Raw genomic sequence first — 25,673 nt, forward strand, 5'->3', positions numbered from 1 at the left:
ACCCTGTGTCTAGTCTGTTTATTGTGACGAAGGCAATTTAATTCCATCTTCCTGAGATGATTGCCATGCTGTTCTCTGAAGACAAGGGCCCAGCTGGCCTGGCCTCCTCGCAGCCAACCCACCCCACCACTTGATAGATGTTTGTGTTCAGGCTGTTTTGTTCCTACTGGCATGCACATCTATTGCTTTAAAGGCACTTTGGCAAAGCATGTTGAAAATAAAGCAGAAAGATTTTAGAGTTGTAGCCTTAAGGAAAACATACTGGAAAGACCATCGTGGTGGCATTTATTTCGGTTTCATATTTTGCAAGCTTTAGGCACACTCATTTTTTTTTAATTGCTGAGGAGTTTATTACACAAACTATTGAAATTCACTGAGAGGTAATGACCAAGAATTCTCTTTAATTTTGCCTTCAAACATGGAAAGTAATTTAGGCTCATGAAACATTTACTTTGCTGCTTTGTTCTAAAGCACTGTAATTAAGAGCCTGTGGGGCATGTTTCTTAGATTAAGGTTTTAAATGATTTGTGATTGTGGATAATGCTCTGCTTTGTGAAACCTCCCCTCTCATGAATGGAACTCCTCTGAGCTTGGAGCTAGTACAGAGAACCTGGGCTGTCCTGTGTGGTGGGGCAGGGTTGCTACTGAGGGCACAGGCCATCCTCTTCTGCCCTTCAAGCAAGGAGGGATGGAAGTTGACAGGGAGCAAGGCTGGATTCCTCAGGGTGCAGAGTGAGAGCCAAGAGCTCACCCCTTCCTCCCCATGCTAGTTCGCTCTGCAGTTCGCTGGCCATGCAAGCTGCCTCACTGGACTCTTCCAGAACCCTTTGCTCTCTCTGGTAACTCATCCACCAAAACACCTTCATCCTGTCGCCATCTGGCTCTCTAGGCAGTCAGGAAATGGCAATTCCTGTTTGTCAAGACCATGTTCCTGATTTCTATTTGTAACAATGCACGTTTGTTAGCTGTTGTTGCTCTGTTTCTGTCATGAATCCTTTCCCCAGCCAGTCAATTCGGAATTACATTGTAGAGTGGAGCATTTCATATAATATAGATTAATAGACATTTGCTCCCAACTCAGTTTTGAATCTCAAAGCATCCCTATAAAGGTATTAATATGTCTGTGTCTTTCTTTAAACAGAGTGGATTCACAACCATTGTCCATAAGGGGCCCAGTGAACCACGGCCGGACCGCCTACATCATGGGCGAGTGCAGGTTGTTGAGGTAAAGAAAGAGGAAGAAAATGGTTCCCGAGGAGCCTTTGGATTCTGTGTTTTAATTACTTCAAATTATCATGACTTTTTATCTTAGTTTAACATATAATGTACCCTTATGTGCATACAAGTAGATAGATGATAGATTAAATGATAGAAAAAGGTGAAAAGATGAGATAAATGTGGATAGATGATAAATGGAGATAAATGGAAGATTGATAGATTGATGATAGATAGATGATAGAGCAAATTATACAGAGTGTGAAATGTTTGAGACTCACACAGGCTTGTTTGTATCACCTTTATGACACTTTGGCACAGTCTGTCCCATTTTGTATTTATTACTCTTGTCTTACAAATCCTGCAAGCTTGTAAAGTTCCACATAGCTCCCTGTCATTCTCAAGTCTCCCTGAGTGTCTGGAACCTTGGCAATGCCCCCAAAATGCTTGGCATGGATGGGCAGAAAGGGCATGAAAATGTCTTACATCAAAAGATATAGCAGTCACACAGGGCGTGGTGAGAGAAAGGGCAGGAAAATTATGTGATGTAATTACTGAAAACTCCCCACATGTAATGAAAGCCATTAATGTATATGGTTTAAAATCTCAACAAGCTCTAGGATAAATGCAAGAGATCCACACACCATAGTGAAGATGTGAAAGGCATCTTGAAAGCAGTAATCCATTAGACCCATCTACTTCACAGTATTCCTAACAGCTGATTTGTTACAAGGTGTTGGATGGCATATTGAAAGTGCTGAAAGAAACATACTGTCAAGGAATTATGTATCCAAAATGTCCTTCAGAAATGCTAGATATGGTGGTATGTAACTGTAATGCTCACCACTCAGAAGCTGAGGCAAGAAAGGTCGCCCAAGATCAGCCTGGGCTACACAGTGAGTTTGAGAGCAGTCTGGGCTGCATAGTCAGATGCTACTTCAGAAAAGATAAGACATTCTACTCCATTTGTGTATGTATGTGCATATAGGTATATCTGAAATCTACCCACTATATATGTGTGTGTGCACACATGTAGACATATGCATGTATGTACACACATATACACACACATAGATCTATAAAACAGAGAAAGCTTTGCTAGCAACTTTCCTGATAAATGTTAGATGAAATCTCTTAGCCTGAAATGAATAGATAGTAAGCAGTAACTTAAATCTGGATGAAGAAATTGGGTATTGGCAAAGGTGATCTTGTAGATAAATAGAAAAGAAAGAAACTTGTTTGTAAATATCCCCCCTGTCAAATTTTAAAACCAGCTGCTCTAATAAAGTAGTAATTGATGGGTACACAATGAATAAAGGTACAATTTGTATGACAAAAATAGCAAAGAGCAGAAAAGGGAATAAAAGTAACAGAGACAAATGATTGTGTGATATTGAATTGAGATAGTATTTATTTATATAAAAGTCCAGCATGGGCCATGCATAGAGAGAATAGAAATTAGTGGTAGCCTGGGACTGGGGGTGAGAATGGGTAGACTACAGAACTATGATGGGCACAAAGGCTCTTTTAGGGGTGATGAAAAATAGTCTAAATTACATTATGATGATGATTACATGCTACTGTAAATCTGCCAAAAATACTTGCTTAATTGAGGGAAGATTACTATATGTAAACTATACTTCAAGTTGTTAAAATACAAATTAAAATTATGTAAGTATTATTTTACTCGTTCTGGAATTTCAACTCAGAACCTTGTGCTTCCTAGGTAAGTATTCTACCACTTGAGCTCTTTTTCCTTGGCTAGCCTAGCAGTGATGATAGGCATGTACCATCATATCCTGCTTATTTGTTGAGATCTCTGTAACTTTGCTTTAGCTGGCTTCAAACCACGAGCCTACTGAGTAGTTGAGATTATAGGTCTGAACTACTGTGTCTGTCCATAAGTATTTATATAGTAATAAGCATGGCTACCATGGCTGGATGCCACTATATGGTATTGTATTGAACACTATATTATATTGTTTAATTCATTTCAATCTTCATGATAGGCTTAAGAGATTAGGTATCAACTGCTATGCCTATTTAAGAGAAAGCCAGGTTTAAAGGAGACAACGGGATACAAAGATTAAATGTGCAGCATTTTACATAAAAAGATACTCAATCTTATTAGTCATTTAGAGAAATCAAATGACACCCATTAGGATGGTTACTATGAAACAAGAAAACAGAAGATAACAAGTGTTTGCAATGGTATGATGAAATCAAGACACTTTTACACCATAGGTGAGAGAGTGCAAAATGGTATACCTGCTATAGAAAGCAGTATGGAGCTTCCTGAAAGACATTAAATACTAACTAGCACATGATCCAATGATCCTACTTCTGGGTATGTAGCTGAAAAAAAAATTGAAAACAGAATCTTTGTTTGTTGGTTTTGTTTTTTGCCAGTCCTGGGGCTTGACTCAGGGCCTGAGCACTGTCTCTGGCTTCTTTTTGCTCAAGGCTAGCACTCTACCACTTGAGCCACAGCGCCACTTCTGGCTTTTTCTATATATGTGGTGCTGAGGAATCGAACCCAGGGCTTCATGTATATGAGGCGAGCACTTTACCACTAGGCCATATTCACAGCCTGAAAACAGAATCTTGAAGAGCTAGCTGCACATGTGTGTTCGTTGAAGCATGTTCACAATGGCCAAAAGGTGGAAGCAACTGAGCTGTTCACCAATGGATGAGAAGATAAAGGAAAGTGTGCTACAAACTTACAGTGGAACATTAGTCAGCCATTAAAAAGAAGGAATTCCTGACACATGCTGCGCATGAGTAAGTCTTGTGTAGTCCAACTCCTAGAAAGTAGAATGTGGCTGCTAGGAAAACGCACGAGTTGTTCACTGGGTCTGAGTAGAGTTTCCATTGTATGAGATGAGTAAGTTCTGGGATCTGTTGTATAACATTATGCTTATAATTCACATTACTGTATTGCATAGTTAAAAATGGATTATGTGGCCAGGTACCAGTGTCTCATGCCTGTCATCCTAGCTGCTCAGGAGGCTGAGCTTTGAGCATCTTAGTTCAAAGCCAGCCTGGCAGGAAATTCTGTGAGTCTTTTATCTCCAATTAACCCCTAGAAACCCAGAAGTGGCACTGTGGCTCAAGTGGTAGGGTGCTAGACTTGAGCTGAAGAGCTCAGGGACAGCACCCAGGTCCAGAGTTCAAGCCCCATGACTGACAAAAATAAAAAAGGATTATGTGGTAAAATTCCTGCTGTGCTTTTATTGCAATTAAAAGGGGCCACAGTAATGTGCATATAATAATGAATGCTGCATAGGCCCTCCTGTGTCTTTGTCACTCATTTTATATTTTCCCCTACAAAAGTACATCTTAAGTATAATTTTGATTTAGTGCTCTGTTCCTGGCTTTCTTTCTCTCCTCTAGGCACTCTCCCCATCTGCTATAAATGTGAAGGATCCCAGGGGACTTACCCATCTCACTTTAGTTGATCTTTTTTTTTTTTTTTTTTTTTTAATGAATCTTCAAGTTCCTCTGTCTGATTCTTTCTGGGATCTACTCACTAAGCCCCCAGGAAGGAGAGATGGCCCAAGGAACCCCATCTTTCTATTTCACTGTGCAGGGAAACTTCAGACATGCTGGCAGCAGCAGCCCGGTGTCCAGGGCAGAGCTGATGGGGGTGCTGTCCAGACTGGAGGGGCTGCGCATCCGTGGTCTTCACTTCACCGAGACCCAGCGGCTCACCCTAGGCAAGGTGGGGCTGGAGGAGGCCTCTGACACTGGAAGTGGGCACAGAGCACATCTTGTGGAGAAGTGTGCCTGCCCTCCTGACTACACTGGTGACTCATGTCAGGTAGGAAGCTTTCCGTCAACCCTGGCATTCCCCTGGGGCCAACATCTGTGGCTGGCTTTTCTGGCTTCCATCCAGGACTACAGGATGGCTTGGGGCACTCTGTCTATCACCTAGGTTTCTTCTGGCCCATAGCTTGTGGGGACTGTGGAAATCCGAAGTGGGAAAGAACCTGCTGCTCAGCATCCCAGAACTTGTGCCCCACTGTCCTATGAGGGGAGCCAGGGTGCTGACACCTGTCTCTAATCTAGGGTCTCCCTCTACCATCTCTCAGCCCCCATGGAACTGAATGCCAGTCTGTCAGAGGAACAATGCTCCTGTTTTATAGCTCTCATCAGATTCTGAGCTTCTTTAAGGCCCAGTTGCCTTGGGTGATTAAAATGTACCATAAAATGAAACTAACCTTGCATCTCAAGCTGTGAAGTTATTCTCCATGTGGAGGACAGAAGTGCCCAGTTAGTAAAATTAGTAGGAAATAGCAAATATTCCATATATCAAATATGTACGAAAATGGCAAAACTTTGCACTTTTCAGACTCCTTAACAGCACAGCGCTCAAAGGTGATTCTTCTACTTCTTAACCCAGAAAATATCCCTTTTTGCCATGATTTTCATTTGTTTGTTTTTATGCTTGTGCTGGGGCTTGAACTTGGGGCCTAGGTACTGTCCCTTAGCTTTCTCACTCAAGGCTGGTGCTCTACCACTTGAGCCACAGCTCCACTTCCAGCTTTTGGTGTTTTACCAGAAATAAGAATTTCATGGACTTTCCTGCCTGGGCTGGCTTCGAACTGTGGTCCTCAGCTCTCAGCCTCCTGAGTAGCAAGGATTACAGGTAAGAGTTGCCATTGCCTGCCATGTCTTTCTTGGGACTCTTGTCTTCAGACATTGAGCCTACGAGGCTCCCTGTATTCAGCTCCCTTCATTGCTTTTCCAGCCTGATGAAAATGGGTAGCCCACGGAGAAGAAAAGAGCCTGGATTACCACCCTCATGCTCAGGGTGTGTGCTGTGCAGTGACTCAGCCTATGATTTATGGCTTCTCTAATCGTCTAGAGCTGTCTGCGGGCAAGGTGGGGAGCAGGCCATGTCTGTACCACCTCACCGGAATTACAGAGCGGTGCACTTACCTGCGGGACTGCTGTGTGCGCTCTGCTCTGGCACAGGCTGACTCATGTGTGAAGTTTAAAGGTGGGGCCCCCTGGCGCAGACAGCCTTCCTTCCCTGAGTCAGGCAGGCCTGGGCACTGAGCAGGCAGGGCAGGTATAAGAGGAAGAGACAGGTTTGCGTGCAGCCAGCAGGAAGCCGTAGGACCAGGATGCCCCGGGCAGTGAGGTGGTCAGCCTGGAGCACAGGTTGGCTGTGGATTTGGGGGACAATCTTGGGACAGTGTCTGGGACACAATTCAGAGCAGCAAAGGGTAGAGTTTCTTCAAGCTCCAAGTCAAAATCATCTACAAGCAAGTTATGTGGAACTTAGACCCAGCCAGGTAATACCCTGAGGTTTTTTGTCTGGGATGGGGAAGGGGGACGGGGGCCTCAGCCTTGTGACATTTTAAGTTAGGGCGATTAAGGAGTACATGGGTGGGCTGGAGGAGGGGCTTTGATGGATTCCTATTCATGGTGACTGGCAGTGTTTATTACAATACCTGACAGAGTGCTCTCCTATGCTGTTAACCACAAGCCCCATAAACCTGAGCCCACCTGGAAAGGCAAGACAGTTTAAGAGGTGGAGTGCTTGTGGGATCTTCATACACTAGGAAACTTTGTGTACTTCAGAGAATAACTCAGACATGAGGACAAAAGAATTCCAAATTCAGCGTGGAAGAGCATTCTCCCACAAAGTAAAACATGAGAAGTGATCAAGTCCATGCCTAAGAAAAGCCATCAAAGTTTGCTTATCTAACAGGGATGCTTTGATTTTTCCAGGCACAAAACAATTCATAAATTTTACTTTCTTTAAATTTCCTAGATGTCACATGTGTATTTACAGTGAAAGAGATCCCACAGCTGCTGAAATAGCCTTGGAAACTGAGTAGCTCTAAACTATAACAAGTTTTCTGGAAAATGTTATCTTGATCAACTATCACTTTCTAGAACTTTAAAATTAGTTACAAAATCGACTTATCAAAGTAATACATTTGGATACCTTCATTGTCATCTAGATTAAGTCTTCAGCCTGAATATTTGAATCTTGTGTAAAATGTGTTTAATTGCCATATAGAGGTGAAAAAGAGCCTCACTGACAGACAAATGCTCTGTAGCATGTAACTTACAGAATATTTTTCCTGCTTCTAATTAAAAGCAAATCAAGATGGATGATTTGATCAATTTAGACTCTCCTTTTCCAACCTATGTTTAATTAAGGCTTTTACTCAAGCATATTGTTATAAACTAACCAGATCTATTTGTTTATTTGAGTAGTCTGTTACCAAATATAATTATTTTATAAACAGGTAATGTGATATATGCTGATAACAAAATAACCTACGGTGTTTACCATTAAATAGTGTGGCTTACTTGCTGTAGATAATGATCGAACCATCATTGGCTGAATTTATTTTTAGTCCAATGTATCCAACAGCAGCTGTGTTATCAGCAAAGAACATTCCTTTCAGGCTTTGATTCTCCTTTAGACAAGCCTATTCATATAGCTCTGAGAGTAATCTGAGTGCCCTAAGAATAAATTGTAATCTATTGGAGTTGCTCTAAGTAGAATTCTTTAAAAAGATGAGTACATGAAAAGAAAATGATAATTCATTTTATCCAAAGAAGTTGAACTTGAGGTGGTTTGTTTAACTGCTCCCCCCCCCCACTAAATACTGGGGTCCTGGTCCTGTTTACTCTGTGTGTGTGTGTGTGTGTGTGTGTGTGTGTGTGTGTATGTGTGTGTGTGTGTTCAAGCCTGGGGCTTGAACTCAGGGGTTTGCTCAAGGCTAGTGCTCTACCATTTAAGTCACAGCCCTTCTTCTGGCTTTTTGGTGGTTAACTGGAGATAAGAGTTGCACAGACTTACCTGCCTGAGCTAGCTTTGAATCTTGATTCTCAGATCTCACCCTCTTGAGTAGCTAAGATTATGAGCATGAGCCACCAGCACCCAACCTTACGCTCATCTTTTTACATACCCCCCAACCCATGTCTGCCCTTAACACAAAGGTTGTGAAGGGAGGGCCACTCCCACCCTTGCCCTGCCCTTTCTGATTTCCCTCCCACCATGGAATTAGAAATAGCACTATGGACAACAAAGCAAGAGGACCTGGCTGGTGATTGTTGACCTGAGAAATCCACATACAACATACTGACTGCTTCCTGCAGTCATAGGCTTGGGAAAGTAATTCTTCTCTGTATTGATGAAACTCTTTGTTTGACAAATAGGGATGTCGCCCTGGATACTATCGAAGTAACAAAGGCTTATACACTGGACAGTGTGTTCCTTGCAGTTGTAATGGACATTCAAATCGCTGCCAGGATGGCTCCGGAATATGCATTGTGAGTATGCCCTGATATGCCAATGTCACATCTCCCATGAAACCCTACATTAGAGGCTGCTGTAGCCATGCAGAGACCCCATCATCATCTGGCTAGATCCTGCCCTTCACATTTCACTTTTTCCTCTGTCTTACTGTGCCCCACCAGAAGAGAACACAAGTGAGGACATTTACATGAGACCTTCCCCTCAGCATCTCTGCCTCATTAAGTGATACCACTTTAGCCTCAACATCTCCACCTCATTAAATAGTAGCAATAGGTAGATCTGGGGACATAACTCTTATCAATATATAAAAAGCCAGAGCTGATACTCTGGGCCTCAAATTTGTTAGGGCAGCAAGAGGCCACAGAAGAGGATTTGGTGCTACCAGGTGAACAGTAACTCAAGAAAGACACCAGGAGCCAGCTGCAGTAGCTCAGAGGTACAACCTCAGCTACTTAGGAGGCTGAGATTAGGAGGATAGTGCAGGCAAAAGGGTGACAAGATCTCAATCTCAAAAGAAAAAGCTGGGTGTGGTGCTTCACATCTGTCATCCCAGCTGTAACAGGAAGCATAAATAGGATTGTGGTCTTGGCTAGCCCAGGCAAACAACAAGGCTGTATTCCAAAAATAGCCAGAGCACCAAGGGCTGCCTCAATTGTCAGAATGCCTTCCTTTTAGGCATGTGGCCCTGAATTTAAACTTCAGTACAATTATGGCCCTCTCTCTCTCCCCCCCCTCACCACCTCCCCCCCCGCCCCGCAAAAAAAAAAAAACGAGCCACTGGGAGACAAAGAGTTACCCAGAAAGGCTTTGGCTCATAGTGTCAATCACAAATAGTCTGCCATTTCTATGACTAAGTGGGGTTGTAGGAAAGGGGTGAGGGAGGGGACTCCTCCAGAGCCCCTCTGCTTCTCACAGCATCCTTGGGCTTCACATCCTGTAAGGATTTTCCATCAGGTTTCAGAGGAGCCTTGGGTGGCTATAGCTTACCCATTGGCAAGTGGATTATTTTATACACTTCTTCTGCAAAAAAAATACAACACAAAAATTAGGAACTATTTCTTTTGCATCCTTAAGCAGAGTCTGTTTAAAAAAAGAAACAACATTCTGCCCCTCTTTTCCTTTGATGGAAGCTCTTTTCCCTTGGATCTGGGACCTCTGTGGTCAAGGGAGGGAAAGAGCTACCATTCCAGGAAGCCAGGGCCCCATTGTGAGGTGCACTCCACAGATGTACACTTCCTTTGCTTTGTGTGGGATGGCTTCTTCCGTTCCTAGGCTGTGGTGAGCCAGCTGGGCATGTCCCAGTATCTGCTTTCTCTGCAAGACAAGACAGGCCAGCACAAGAAAGTGTTGTAAAGGGCCGCTGATAGAACATTTTGTTGGATTATGACCTTATAAGTTCAAAAAGAATAAAAGACCTCAGCAAAGACTGATTTCCAGTTCCTGAGTATTCTGGTATGACACTTTACATTTGATCCTGTATGGTGTGTGGAACACAGGTGGGTGCCTTAAAAATAAATATTGATCTTACCACTGGACCATTCCTTGATGTCACGCCCACCTTATAACACCTGCCAAGGAACAAAAGGGTTTTTTTCTCTAGCATCCAGCCATCCATGAAAAAAGATAGCTTGAGAGTCCCAATACCAGTTTTCTCTTCATCATTAATAGTTCCTATTTGTTCCCTTCCTTTCTAGCTCTGTTTTAACTTGTTTCCAATGGTAGTTGGCCCATAGGGACTATTCACTCTGGAAATCATTACTGAGCATTTGCAACTGTGAGAGGTACTGCGCTAAATACTAGAGTTAAAAAAAGTCATCAAACTAGATCCTTACTGTTCAGACACTCGCTGTACACACACACACACACACACACACACACACACACACACACACACACACACACACACACCATGTCTACACTCAGTAAACTACTTAGTGATGAGTCTGAGTACTGATTCAGCTCTGAAATTGGCCCATTTCATGGAAGCCAAGTTGCAAGTCTCATTTTCAAAGAACTGTGATGAGGAAACCACATTCTTTGCATATCACATAGTCTTTCAGGTCACTCTGGCTGTAAATTGACCTCCATCCCTCAGTCCAAAACAAATGTCTAAAATTGGCACACATGCAAATATCTATGAATAAACTTTGAAGTTTGGACCAGCTGTGGTGGTGCTTGCCTGTAATCTCAGCACTCAGCAAGCTAAAGCAGAAGGCTCGTGAGTTGGAGGCTAGGTTGAGGTATATAGTAAGACCCCATCTTAAAAACAAAAAGAACAGTCTTTAAGGTTTGCTGAGCTCCTTACTGGTATAGCACTGTGTGTATAGCCATAAAGGCAGGGTCAGCAGCTGATACATTAAGCTGGCACAACTGGGCAGGCCCCCTGTTGCCCCTGTCTCAGTTACTTCTCCTGGTCACACTCTTTTCCTCTATTTTCTCCTCTCTTCCCCATTGCCCTTCTTTCTACAATCTGTCACCCATTCTATTACATTTCTCTTGGTTCCTAGGCTTATTTTCAATGCTCTTTCTTCAGTTCCCTTCTTTTCATTCCCTGCTATTACATCCCTTGCCTCCCTGCCCTAAATCAATTTATCTCAAATTCCGAACTGATGCTCCCTGGATAAAAGCCAGTGTGGTCTCAGGGCTTCTCTGCAGCTGTCTCCCTGTGCACATCAGTGGTTCCTCCAGGGCCCTTCCCTGGGTCTCCAGAGCACAGGATCCCCTGCTCTTGTTCCTCTAGGACCCTGGTCCACTTGTGTCATCATATTTTCTGCATTATGTTGACTATATCTATTTACAGGGTTAATTATGGCTCTTGAGTCAAAACACCACCCCATCTTTGCATCCTTGGTACTTCACAGTAAAGGGCATGTAGCAGGTGTCTTGTGGGTGTCTGGTGTCCAGTAGGAGAGCACTTTCTGTGGGAGTGAATGTGCGCCTCTGTAGCATTGGCCTGTTCATTCATTCACAGTGATGCACAAGGAAACCTAATGGATGGCTTACAAGGTTTGCAGGACTGACAAAGACAACTTCTAGGGAAACTGTTCTCAGCTGAGAGCAAAGGGCTTCGGTCATTCCTATGGGAATTTATTAAGCAACACAGGTCTGAACCCTTCCTTGGGCCTCTGCCATCACACTTGGGGGGACCGGCTATCAGAGTAGTTTTCCTTGGAAAACTACTGATCTCCTGGTATAATTCCTGTTTCTGCAACATCTTTAGTCACAGACATCTATCCAAGCATATTCTTTAAATACGTCATTTGCTCTATAAAGAAAGAAAACTAAGGTAGGAAGCTAAATTACTAGTTTAAAAAGTACATGTCTTCTAAGCGAATCAGGGCAGCTGAGGGAAGAGAAGGTGAAGGAAGCCAGACAGCTCCTCTGTGGAGCAGATAAATGACTGGGTCGATTTGCTAAAAAAGAGGCCTACACTGCAGTGAGATCTGAGGATGGAAGGAAGGAAAGATGGGATGGAGGGAGAAAGGGAGGGAATAAGGAAAGAAGGAAGGATTGCACACAGGGCAAGCCCTTGATGAGAACCTGTGAATAGTACTTGACTCAAGACCCTCCTCCTTGAAAACATTTATCCATCTTGGTGTTTACATTACATTTCTGTAGGTGAAAAAATAATGGAAAAGTATTTTAAAATCATAATGTTTGGTTTATATTTTAACATCTTGAACTTTTAATGGACATATCATGTAAACAAATTTTAATGTGATATTTTGATCACATGTATGCAATGTGTAGTGTCCAAATCAGGGTAACTAGCATATCATTTCTTGTGTTGGAAACATTCAAAATTCTCTCTTCTAGCTACTTTGAAATAGACAAATTATTTTTAAGTAGTCTCCCTACAGTATAGAAAACACTACAATTTATTTCTCCCATCGAACCATGTTTTATGTAATTCTCAGTTACTAAAAGATTCAAGAAGGATGAATTTATTTAACCTAAAGGAACAAGTCACATGCTCTTGTGATACACATATATTTTATATTTTCCCTCAGCCTTGCCTTAGGTATTATTTAAAAATACATACCCATTAAAGGTTTTTAGTTGATTATTACCTCTTCATACCATGGTAAAATATATAAGCAAAATGTCTAGGTCATTTTAATTTACAGAAAACATCTCTAATAAATGTTCATAGGAAGGAGAATTAAGGATATTGCTCATTCTGATCTTTTTTTTCCCCTTCTGGTCCTGGAGCTTGAATGCAGGGACAGTTTATTGAGTTTACTTGCTCAAGACTAGTGCTCTTCCACTTGAACCACAGCTCCATTTTCAGCTTTTTTGCTGAAAATGTAGATAAGAGTCTTTTGGACTTTCCTGCCCAGGCTGGCTTTGAACCCTGATCCTCAGATTTCAGCCTTCTGAGGAGTATCTAGGATTACAGGTGTGAGCCACCAACACCCAGCCTCATTCCGACCTTTATTGTCAAGGTAAAACCAATAAAGGTTATATTTAATTAAAATTCCCCCACAACTGACAAACAACAACAACAAGATTCCCACAAAACAAATCCAACATAACCCGTTCTATTGCAAAGTTGTATCATCAAAACATTTTACTCAAGACTGACTTCTGTTAGACTTTCACATGAAGATCATCGAGTTTATGTAAATAAAATGCTTAGAAACAATTTCTTGCTCCTTTGGGACTTAAGTTGAGTGCTTTCTTCAAATACTATACACTTTTTATATTGTTCTCACAGAATTCCATTTGTTTAAAGTTTATTGCTCTTCAATGCATTGTGTTAAGTGAATTATGAAATAAAATGAAGTTAATCTTCTGAGAAGCAATTCTAAAGAGAAGAGGAAAGAAAAATGTATGTTTCCCAAGGGTCTGGTACATTTTTTTTTTTTTTTTGTAAATCTTCACAGCAGCTTTGAAAAGTCACATTATTCTAATGGTGCATTTTAAGAAAATTACATTTGTATGTAGTCATGCATCAGTAAAATTGACATAAGACATAATAAAGCTCAGAGAATTAAAGAAACTTGCCCATGAATATGAATGTTCCTATGAGCTATGATCTCTCTTCACTCTGTCATGTCTAGGAATAAGTGATGTGTGGGGCCAACAGAGACTAGACAGGAAAAGTATATGGTTGGCAAAACTGATATCACTGAACAGAGTCAGAGCATGTGAGTTGTAATTGTATAAGATTGTGGCCTAAGGATTTAGTAGACCAGTAGTAGAGAGAGCATTTTTGGTGTTCAAGGTCCTGGGTTTGATCTCTACCTTCCCCTTCCCCAGTCTGAATAATGATTGCATCAATTTAGAACAACCTCAGAAGTAATAAGCATAATAGGATGATGCTCACTGTCCTGTTCATCTCTTCCAAGAACTGTCAGCACAACACCGCCGGGGAGCACTGTGAGCGCTGCAAGGAGGGTCACTATGGGAACGCTGTCCACGGACCCTGCAGAGTCTGCCCATGTCCTCACACCAACAGGTACCGTAGAAATGGGAAAACAACCTCAGATCAAGGAAGTCATTTCAGGGTCACTGAAAACTGGGGCGTAGGTAAGGAGAAAGGAGGGTAAAGGGAAGTGACTGCTGAAGAGTTACAAGGTTTTTTAGGAGATGATGGAAAGGTCCTAAATGTGTGTTGAAGGCTGTACAGTTCTGTGCTATACAAAGTCACTAACTATGTACTTTGCATGGTTAGATTGTGTGAAATGTCACTTACCTCTCAATAGAGTTGTTGTTTTAAGAAATGCGCAAAAATAACAAGCATGGAAAAACCAGAAATAAAACACTATTTCCATGTGTATTCTGGTCTTCTCCACCCCTCTTCCTTTCTTTTGCCTTCACACAGTAGTTTATTGATTAGCTTTTGAGCCTTCATTATGGGGCCAACCCTTAGACTGAGGAAACTTACAGAGAAGTCTGGTAAAGTCTTTGATCTTCTGAGGCTTTATCTGGAGTGGCTTAGGGAAGGAAAGGAGGGAGGGTAAGTATACACAACTAAATAGGAAGTTGAATATCAGATGGAGATGAACATTCTGAAATAGGGCATGGGAGTGTGTGGCTGGGTGAGGGAGTGGCCTAGGAGAACTCAGGACCTATGATGGTGGAGTAAGTCAGGGAAATATCATAGCCATGAAGTCTCAGAAGGGAAAGGCTCAGGGAAAATATGTTCCTAGGCAGGTAGGCGGGGCTGAAATATAGTGTGAGAGGGAACATTTACCCAATTAGGCCCATTGAGTCTGACTGACACACAATAAGACAGTCTTTAAATGGCAAGCTTCGCAAAAGAGAAAAGGTTGATTGACTCAGCAACCAAGTTTGGAGATGAGGGAGCAAGTCTCTAATTCTCTACCCTGAGGGTACAATTTATAAATATTTATGGAGTAAAGAAGGATGATGTAAGGCTGAAGCAATGGTGATAGGAGATGAGGTAGAGTGATCTACACATATGTAGATCCTTGCAGCTTTTCATAGATGAATGTTCAGACGCTCACAGCAGTGTCATGATCTGAGGGCAAAGTTTTACTTCGCATTGATGTCAAAGAAAGGACCCAGCAGATACCCTCAGAAGCCTGTGGTTCCAGCAAAAGTGTCCTACTCAGGAGAAGTCACCTTGCTAACCATTGCCATTAAGATCCATGCATCAGAGCTATTACTTGAGCAAAGCTCATGAGAGACTAATCATATGTATTGCTCAGCTACAGCAAAATGAGTGACTTTTAGAAAGTGAATCAAAAGCAAATAACTAGCAGCAAGTGAAACCAGAAGGTTTAGTCAGGGTTTGTTATTTTTAGTTCCAAGCAGATTGGGGAGAACCTGCCAGAGCCTGTATCCTATAGAGCCTTGCAGGGTATAGTCAAGCTCTGGGTTGTGTCCTGGGTAAGATAGAAGTCTTTGGACAGCTCTGAGCCCCTGAGTGCCCTGACCTGAGCGTTCCTTGGTGCTCAGGGTGGCATTAGAGGATGCAGGCCATATCCTTTCCATCATAATCCATATTCTCTTGGGCCTGACACTTTGTCATAATCTTGCTCAATGTGACATATTCACCATGGGATCCAAGCAAAAATATAATAGAATAATAGATAACTTAGTGAGGTAACCCTGAGTTCAAAAGTCAAGATACTGTTCTATAGTACTCAGGCTCAGAAATTGCAAAGGCAGTTTCAATTTCATATCAGCCCACTATCAAATTGACCAAGTCTTAACATCTCCAGAAGTCACATGCACCAGTGTTTGGTTTTTCCCCTGCAATCTGCATTTGTAATCACCCTGCTTCACTATCTTTTTTTTGATACCCATTCAACTTGCCCAGTCCTGCAGCTTTATTTGCACAGGGATCTATCACTTCATGCCTGCCTGGACTTGCTTGAACAGAAGCTGGTAGCAGTAGATGGCAGAAAAATTTCCACTGGGGTACTCAGAAGAAGTATTTCATTTTGTATTGATAGCATCAGAGTCCGCGCCTAGTTTTCATGAAACTGGAGCAACTCATAGTTCCTCAGGACTGATCAGTAAACCTATTTTTAAGAACTAGCAGGGGCTGGGAATATGGCCTCGTGGCAAGAGTGCTTGCTTGCCTTGTATACATGAAGCCCTGGGCTCGATTCTCCAGCACCACATATATAGAAAACAGCCAGAAGTGGCGCTGTGGCTAAAGTGGCAGAGTGCTAGACTTGAGCAAAAAGAAGCCAGGGACAGTGCTCAGGCCCTGAGTCCAAGCCCACAACTGGCAAACAAACAAACAACCAAACAAAAACAAAACTAGCAATGCTGCCCAGAAGACTCACAGTGTCCCTGTGAAGGGGCAAATCTATATCCAGGACAAGAGGGACTTCCCAAACATGGATCCTCTTACCAGAGAAGTGGTACACGAATCATCTCCCCCCACAGATTAGGTCAATTAATAGCCAATAAGCAGAAATGCATTTCCCCAGGGAAGCAGAGGGCTTTTTTTTTTTTTTTTTTTGCCAGTCCTGTGGCTTGAACTCAGGACTTGGGCACTGTTCCTGAGCTTCTTTTCCTCCAGGATAACACTCTACCACTTGAGCCACAGAGCCACTTCTGGCTTTTTCTTTTTATGTGGTACTGGGGAATTTAACCCAGGGCTTCCTGCATGCTAGGCAAGTACCCAACCACTAAGCCACATTCCCAGCCCTGCAGCAGGGGGCTTTTTTCATGGTCTCTTTGTTGGGTAGGGTGGGAGCTGCTTGTCAAATACCATCAGCTTAGAGATGAAAGAAATGAAGTCAAAGTCCCACATCTTAGTATGAAAATCTCCAGTGATTTATACCCACAGAAATGCCAAGGCAGGCAGTGAACTCTGTGTGCCATTTTGGGGCTTCCAGGGCCTGGCCTCTTGACTAAGCAGTGAACTCCATAGGAAAGAATATAGAACAAACATGGAGAAAATACTGTAAAAGAATCAGAACTTCTCTGTTCTTTTTTTCTTGCCTGGACTTGTTGTGCTCCTTCCTTGTTATTCCTGGGAGAATGCTGTTGCAATCATCTCTTCCACAGTGAGATGCTTTCAGTCTGATCTCAAGGGAAGGAATGCATTTCTCCAAGCCAGAAAGAAAGTAAATGTCTGTAGTTGTCCCTTTATGTGTCCAGTGTCAGCCCAAGCCATTCATTATCAGCTCTACACGGCCCCACACCATGCAACTCCTCACATGAAGTTTTCTGCACAGTGGAGAAGGGTGGCAATGGGGTAGGGTATACTTGATTTTTCACTTCATGGTTAAAAAAATAATGCCAATGGTCCTACAGCCTGGGGATTTGTGTTTTTTATTGTGGCCGTTTTCTGTCTTCCTTTCAGCTTTGCCACTGGATGTGTAGTGAACGAGGGTCACGTGAGGTGTGCCTGCAAACCCGGATACACAGGGACCCAATGTGAGAGGTGGGTGTCACCCTCCAGCCCAACCACCCACATGTGGGGTGTGACCGACAGTGGGGCTGCTTTGAGGTGGGGTACAGAGCAAAGGGGTGGGGCTAGTCCTTTCACAGAAGGCTGGAAAAGGTATCTGGGGAAAATTAAAAGATTGCTCACTTAATAAATCATTAACATCCCTGCCTTCCTCACCTAGTTCCTGTTTTAGAAATCTGACCAGGAGCTATAACACATCCATACATAATCCTATACACACTCCAGCCCCCAACTCAGCCCTATCTACTCCACCAACCACCTCAACTAAACTCTCCCCCATCTCTCCCTACATGCCCCACCTACTGCAGTCTCGCATGTTCCCCTACATACCTTTAACTCCTTCCCACACTCCTCATACCCCTCTGTCATACCCATACCCATCCTCTTATGTGTCCCTGAATACCGTCCCCCTAAAGATGCCCATTCCTGCCCATACCTACCTCACAAACATACATCTCCACCTGTTCTTGTTTCCCTTACATTCTTTTCTGTACACACATGCAGTGTTTTATACTTCCTAGAGACCTGCTGTCTATCTGTGTCTTGCTCACTTCTGAATCATTAGTGCCTAGCACAGTGCTGTTCACATGGTGGATGTTCACTGCTCACTTACTATGCACACCTTCACACAGTAAAGGACCACACTTTTACTGGGCTAAAAGAGAGAGTAGAGTTTGATGATTAGCTTGTCTTCATTGCATACTGCAAAGGTTCGCATTGTAAGGCAAGAATAGACCTGAGTTCAAATAACTTTATGTGTCCCAACACCCCCTATCCCAGTAGCCCACGGGTAATGTTGTAGGAAGTGCCTGGAATATGGTTGCCCTCAACTTTACAAGGCACGTGGTGCTTACACTAGGAGAGGCCCAGAGAACCAAGTACCTGGGATTAGCAGACTCTTCCTCTTGGAGAAGTGTGCGTGTATTCATTCTGGATGTGTGCCTCCTGACACGAGGGACTGCAGGCCTTCCTGCTGCCTGCCCTAACACATTCCCCCCTCCCTTCCTGTGTCACCAGCATCCTTTATGCCACATTTATTAGAGCTAAATTTGTCATTACGCAGCTTCAATACACACTTGGGATTGTTTTTGTAGATTTTCTTTGGGTCCTTGTGCCATTATCTCTTCTGTATTATTTCCTGAAAGCCCAGAATGCCTTTGAATATTTGCTTTTCTGGATGAACTTTACAATAGTTGAACCAAGTTTAAAAAAAAAGGAGCAGAAATTAACCTGAGTTTATGCAAAAACATGGTTACTCTAGACTGGGGTTATTAAAGGGGGAGTGTGGACAAAATGGCTGTGAGGCATGGCAGAATGCAGTGGAACTGGAAGATGGAGGCAGATGGCGAATGAGGTTGAAAAAGTACAAGGAAGTTGAAGAAGCTGGAGGACGTCTTCTGGATACAGAAGGTAGGGGCAGCTTGACACAGGGACAGTGCAGCCGCACATATAGGGGCCCATACACTGTCCTGCCATCAAAGGGTGCAACTTCAGAGTCTTCCATTTTCCATTTCAGCAAAAGGAGTATTTCTAACACTGGCCTCATATGTGTTCATTCTTCCTTTCAATGGCAACAGTAGACGAAGATCCCAACATGTGCCTGCAACTGTGCTAAGCACCAGAGATGCATCAGCACACAGGACATGGACTGTGCAGGCCAGTGGCGACAGATACAGAAACAAGTTGAAATCACTGGGCTAAGTCAGGTTGCAACAGCAGGGCCAACCTGCCAGCCTGAGAGTCAAGGGAAGGGAGTACAGCTGCACCCCACCAGGAAGGCAGGGTAGGGGCAGGAATGGGGGTGAGGAAGGTATTACAGGCTTGTGATTTAGAAGCCAGAGGAGCTGGCACACAGAGAGACTTCCTAATTTAAACCTCCTTATGGTTTTCCATAAACAAGCCGAAGACAGCAGCGGATTCGCTGAGACGCCCATTATTTGGCAGGCAGCTAATTTGAAGAGAAGTTTTTAATGAACAGTTCTCTGAGCATAATTTTATTTCATTTGATGTCTCAAGAAAGAAAACCATTGTTTCTTTTGTTTAAAAAAAAAAACTCCCCAGGTAAATGCCCAGCTGATGTTGACATTCTTCATGAGTCTATATTGGAATGACAAATACAAGGAATAGGACATAAATAGGAATCTTCTCTGTGGTGAAGTCTAATTGGGTGGGGGAGGAGCAGCCTGCCTGGAGCACACGTGGTTGGAAGAAGGGCTTACTGGCCTTTACTATGGTTGCTACAAATGACAAATGTGTTCTCTGCTCTTTAATTGTGCCAATGTCATCTATGGAATCAGAAAGCTTTACTTCCATCAACTGTTTAGCCCTAATATTGGGCACTGTCCCTGAGCTCTGTTGTTCAAAGCTAGTGCATTACCACTTTGAACTACAGTACTACTTCCAAACCAGTTTTTTTTTCTTGTAAATCAGTAACCCATGCTTTGGAAGATTAAGAAAGAGGAACGAAACTTCCTCACTATTTATGTGACTTTAGTATAAAGTACCTTGTACATTTACATCTTCTACATGAAAAGTTTAAGTACATGTGAGACGTATACAGTGAAGTATTTTAGAACATAGATCTTCTGCATGGCACAGTTTGTTGGGCACGACATGGGGTCTTCTTCTTCTTCTTCTTCTTCTTCTTCTTCTTCTTCTTCTTCTTCTTCTTCTTCTTCTTCTTCTTCTTCTTCTTCATGGCACAGTTTGTTGGGCACGACATGGGGTCTTCTTCTTCTTCTTCTTCTTCTTCTTCTTCTTCTTCTTCTTCTTCTTCTTCTTCTTCTTCTTCTCCTTCTCCTTCTCCTTCTTCTTCTCCTTCTCCTTCTCCTTCTCCTTCTCCTTCTCCTTCTCCTTCTCCTTCTCCTTCTCCTTCTCCTTCTCCTTCTCCTTCTCCTTCTCCTTCTTCTTCTTCTCCTTCTTCTCCTTCTTCTCCTTCTTCTCCTTCTTCTCCTTCTTCTCCTTCTTCTCCTTCTTCTCCTTCTTCTCCTTCTTCTCCTTCTTCTCCTTCTTCTTCTTCTTCTTCTTCTTTCTTCTTCTTCTTCTTCTTCTTCTTCTTCTTCTTCTTCTTCTTCTTCTTCTTCTTCTTCTTCTTCTTCTTCTCCTTCTTCTTCTCCTTCTTCTCCTTCTTCTTCTTCTCCTTCTTCTTCTCCTTCTTCTTCTTCTTCTTTTTGCTCAAGGCTAGCACTCTGCCACTTGAGCCACAGCGCCACTTCTGGCCATTTTCTGTATATGTGGTGCTAGGGAATTGAACCCAGGGCTTCATGTATATGAGGCAAGCACTCTTTGCCACTAGACCATATCCCCAGCTCCTGTGCTAGATTCTTTACCATATTATCTCTTACTATTAGTTCAACTACTCATTCATCCATCCATCCAACAAACATTTATTTGGCTCCTATTATGTTCCAGGTACTGTACAGGTACTAAAGATATAGCAGTATACAAAAGGCCAAACAAACATGTTTTCAGGGAGCTCATGCTTTCATGGGGTGGGCTGGGGTGGGAAGATTGATGAGAAGTTCAAAGAATCACTAAAGCCCAAGATTACAGTACTAAGTGGCGAAGGAAAGGGTCCAGCCCCTTCTTTCTCTCCCCAAACCTATATCCCATGCATACATCAATGTGTACCCATTGATGAAGCATATTGAATTGCTTAACAATGTTTGTCTGTGTGTCTGGCAGTTCTAGAGGTTTGAGCTTTGGGCCTCTTGCTTACTAGGCTGGCATGATACTGCCGACCCATAGCTCCATCCCTAGTTTTATTTTTTCTTCCAATGAGAGTTCTCTTCCCATTTGGACACATACCATTGTTGGAATCTGCCAACTTTTTCTTCTTTCTTTGTTGCAAGATCAGGACTAGAACTCTCTATCTGATGCTTTTGCTCATTGGATGGTGCTCTATCAACAGAACCATGTTTTAACCCCTAAACCTGCCTACTTTTGTGCTTCTTGTTCGTGTTGGGATCACAGATGGATGTGGTGACATCTAGCTTCCTTTCTGTGGAGATTGAGTCTCACGGATTTTTCTGCTGAGGCTGTCCTGGAACTGTGATAATCTCTATCTCAACCATCCACATAGCTGGCCTAACAGTCATGGGCCACTGTGACCACCTATTGTTTGAGAAGTCATCTATAAATTCATTGTCAGGTTTTGTTTGTGTAAAGCTTAAGTTTTGGGACAAGAGTTAACATGTTTCTTTGAGTCTACCAATTCTATTAATGATAAGATTCCATTGATCAATTTAATGACAATTTGGGCTTGATAAGGCAGGGAGTGGGACTTTGCTAAATGGGAAGATTTTAATTGACTTCTAAGTTCAAATAAGATATGTTAACATATATTTGTTTTACCTTTGTAAAAACCAGAATCTAAGAATCTGGGACACACGATCTTAAACTTGTTGGTCAGGAATTCAGATTTTATCACTAAAAATATGTTTAAACTCATTAAATGTCTCTCACCTTGGCAATCAGTGCCAATACAAATTATGTAGCCTTAAAATAACATACTAGGAAATATGAAGAAAGTCTTTCTACATGCAATTTATTTCTATGAGGAAATTAGTCTTCAATTAAGCAATATCTTCAGGAATGTAATTCTTATATAGAAGCCAGCCATCTTGACTTTCATATTGGCCAAACTGTTTGATCCTATGTTTTTTGTTTGTTTGTTGTTGAGCTGCCAACTACTTGAGGACTTGATAGTCCTGCAAACAGCAAAAGAGGAAGGGAATCCCCCCTGGGAGTCCCCTGCCTCTTACTCTTATCAGCCTCGTTCAAGGGATGAATATCCCCATTTTGGAAAGTATTCATCCTTGCCAATCCGTGTCACCTTTTCTTTCCCCAAACAGGGAGTTAGAGGCTGGGAGAAGGTAATGAGTTACTTGAATGCTGCATCTCCCTTCTCTGTTTTGTGTAGATGTGCATCTGGATATTTCGGGAATCCTCAGAAATTTGGAGGTAGCTGTCAACCATGCAATTGTAAAAGCAATGGCCAGCTGGGGATTTGTGACCCCCTAACCGGAGGTAAAACCAATGCATATGTCTGTTAACTTGCACTTAATAATGTCAATGTAAAATATCCACTTTATTTGATCTAAGCACAAATGTCTAGGAAGCATAATATATAAATGACAGCTATCAAATTGTCCCCTGAGCTTTGATAACTCTGCAAATAATTAGGTAATATTTTACAAGTTTCACAAACCACTTCAGTTAGTTTTATATGTAATTTGTTATTAAAAAAAAGTGGGCTGGGGATATAGCCTAGTGGCAAGAGTGCCTGCCTCGGATACACGAGGCCCTAGGTTCGATTCCCCAGCACCACATATACAGAAAATGGCCAGAAGCAGCGCTGTGGCTCAAGTGGCAGAGTGCTAGCCTTGAGCGGGAAGAAGCCAGGGACAGTGCTCAGGCCCTGAGTCCAAGGCCCAGGACTGGCAAAAAAAAAAAAAAAAAAAAAAAAAAGTAACAAATTACAGGTAAAATAACTTTAAACAGCCATAGGTGATTTCGATATTGTAGCGTTATCTTCATTTCAGTTCTTGCACATATGGAGTAAAGTGTTCTTTCTCTCACAGCTGCACACATTCAGAGATGTTGGGAAGTAATTGGGTTGGATTTTACACACAGGAAAAGATAATTAGTAGGTGGTGGTATGGACACATTAGGAGCCTTACCCATTCACTTCCTTCTTTCACAGAAAATGTTACTATGCCACCAAAAAAATGCTGTTGATGTAGTATAACATCACTTAGCTAAGACCTCTCATTTTATAGATCCAGGGAAATTGTAGAGCTACACCCTTGATTATATCTGATCCAGTGGCCATTCTGTGGAATAAATGGGTTAATACCACTCTATAATGCAGTGTTTATTGTCATGCCTTAGGACATTCTTGGTCCCATCTTATTCAACAGGTTTGGGGTTTATTTTTGTCTTGGGTGGAAATATAAAAGTATGCCACACAGCTGTCAAATGATGCGAAATTGGGAAAGGTAGCAAATTCCCCGTCACTTATTCAGAATAATAAAGGGCAATTTAGCAAACCTTCATGCTTTGGAGCTTTGCTGTGGTAATGTCAGGCTGTTTTTCAGACAGAAGCAAGACAGCATTTCAGCAGAAGGATTTACAGCATGGAGAAAGAGCAGATATAGGAGGAGTGAAGAAGGTGCAAGGGTAACCAATAACCAGTAGGGTTTCCTGAACTACAGCTAAAAACCTCAAGAGTCTGCAGATATGTGCAGTGGTTGATAGTGTGCTTCAACAACATTGCATGCCTTGTTCTGTCATGTTATTTTGATATTTGTCTGCTTCTCAAGAGGAACTGCTAAGCACAGGATAACAGGGATTTTTTGTCTCAATGCCTTGGTATCTCCAGACCTACTACAGAAGTATAGCCCATAGTGAATGCTCAAAGATAGTCAATAACTATTCATTGATTATGAATGATATTGGAAGCATGATGAACACATAGGATCTTCCCAATGAAGAAAGCCTTAACTGATTTAAAGTTTTAATTTGATAAGAAAAGCATGGCCATTGGGTATCAGTGGCTCATGTCGATAAACCTATCTACTCAGTAGGCTGAAATCTAGAGGATTGCCCAGGCAGAAAAGTCTATAGAACACCATCTCTGATTAGTGAGCAAAATGCTAAACCAGAGATGTAGCTCAGCGGGTAGAGTATCAGCCATGAACAAGAAAGCAAATTGAGAGTAAGAGGCCCTGAGTTTAAGCCCTAGTACCAATGAAGGAAAAGGAAAGAAGAAAGGGAGGGTAGAAGGGAGGGAGGGACAGAGGGAAGGAAGGAAGGAAGGAAGGAAGGAAGGAAGGAAGGAAGGAAGGAAGGAAGCAAGGAAGGAAGGAAGGAAGGAAGGAAGGAAGGAAGGAAAGAAGGAAGGAAGGAAGGAAGGAAGGAAGGAAGGAAGGAAGGAAGGAAGGAAGGAAGGAAGGAAGGAAGGAAGGAAGGAGAAATAAAAGCAAGGCATAGCCCTCTATAGAGATGGCCCTTATTGAAGCAGAAATGGTATGTAACCAAGAAAAACACAAAAGAAGTTCCAAACAAAGCTCCACCAGCAATGGCATGGGTGAGGGAAGGAAAAGGAAGAGAAAGGGCCAGTGATGCTGTGTGGTTAGGTGACTAAAATCTTTGGAAATGAACTTTTCTGAAAACGAGGTTATGCAGCAGGTGAAGAGTAAATTTAATGACAATGTCTTCTTTGCTCTGTTTCCTAACTTTTAGACTGCATAAATCAAGAACCCAAAGATAGCAGCCCAGCAGAAGAATGTGATGGTGAGAAAAGAAAAACATCCTTAGTTCTTTCCAAGTTGTAGGGGCTTAGTTAAGTTATGTGAGTGCCATGCTGGGATTCGCTGTTCCCCATGTTGGAGAGCAGCTATGGGAGGAAGCGGGGAGAGGAACAGGCAGGGTTCATTCAGCCTGTGTCAACCTCTAACTGTGTGTAACCTTCAGCAAGCCACCTTACTCCTCCCAGCCTCCATCCCACCATTTGGTGAATGGATGATGCAATAAGTACACCAGGAGAAAAGCTTGAATACCTCATGTACAATGTTTAGTAGATAGAAAACACTCCATTTTTTCCCCACATACAAAAATAAGCATCCGGTTGCACAGTATCACCACTTCTATTCCCGGAATCTGCACCCCTTCCTGCATAGACCAGGCTGTGCTTTCTACCTGTGATGGTCTGTGTGCTTGTCAACGGGGGTGTAGGCTCTGCGTTCTCTGTGCCCTCCCTGGGCACTAGCCCATGTGCTTTTTCCTTTGACTATGGCCTCTGCAGATTGTGACAGCTGTGTGATGATACTCTTAAATGACTTGGCCACCATGAGCGAGGAGCTCCGCCTGGTCAAGATGCAGCTGCAGGGCTTGAGTGCTAATGCTGGTGCTCTGGACCAAATTCGGCATATAGAGACCCAGGCCAAGGACCTGAGGGTAAGTCCCTAGATACCTTAGTGAACAAGGTTGTGTTTCGATGTCACAGGGGATTGGTTCCAGAACCCCTATGGACATCAAAATTTTCAGATGCTCAGGTCCTTTATATGAAATGGCGTATATTATTTGTACACCCTCCTTGTATACTTGAATCACATCTAGTTTGCTTCTTATGCCTAATCCTTTGTAAATGTCATAGACATGACTCTTAAATCATGTTTTTTTTTTTAGGGAACAGTAACAGGGAAAATGACTATACATTCAGAACAAATACAATTTGTGTGTGTGTGTGTGTGTGTGCGCGCACACACA

At 42.6% G+C, this 25,673-nt stretch overlaps 1 protein-coding gene across 3 annotated transcripts in view; it reads left to right on the forward strand.

The window, feature by feature from the left end:
* Positions 1 to 25,673, forward strand: part of Lama3 (laminin subunit alpha 3) — a 214,209-nt gene that overhangs the window by 135,607 nt on the left and 52,929 nt on the right. For 2 of the 3 annotated variants that reach the window (XM_048363240.1, XM_048363241.1), the window contains 8 exons: positions 1,142 to 1,225; positions 4,805 to 5,035; positions 8,401 to 8,514; positions 13,852 to 13,961; positions 17,295 to 17,375; positions 22,324 to 22,430; positions 24,648 to 24,698; positions 25,210 to 25,361. In XM_048363240.1, the coding sequence (XP_048219197.1) occupies positions 1,142 to 1,225; positions 4,805 to 5,035; positions 8,401 to 8,514; positions 13,852 to 13,961; positions 17,295 to 17,375; positions 22,324 to 22,430; positions 24,648 to 24,698; positions 25,210 to 25,361 (930 nt within the window). Of the gene's footprint in view, positions 1 to 1,141; positions 1,226 to 4,804; positions 5,036 to 5,845; positions 6,516 to 8,400; positions 8,515 to 13,851; positions 13,962 to 17,294; positions 17,376 to 22,323; positions 22,431 to 24,647; positions 24,699 to 25,209; positions 25,362 to 25,673 lie in introns of those variants that run through there. The other variant, XM_048363242.1, reaches the window with a different exon arrangement.

Source organism: Perognathus longimembris, chromosome 15, assembly GCF_023159225.1.
Source record: "Perognathus longimembris pacificus isolate PPM17 chromosome 15, ASM2315922v1, whole genome shotgun sequence".
Lineage (NCBI taxonomy): Eukaryota > Metazoa > Chordata > Mammalia > Rodentia > Heteromyidae > Perognathus > Perognathus longimembris.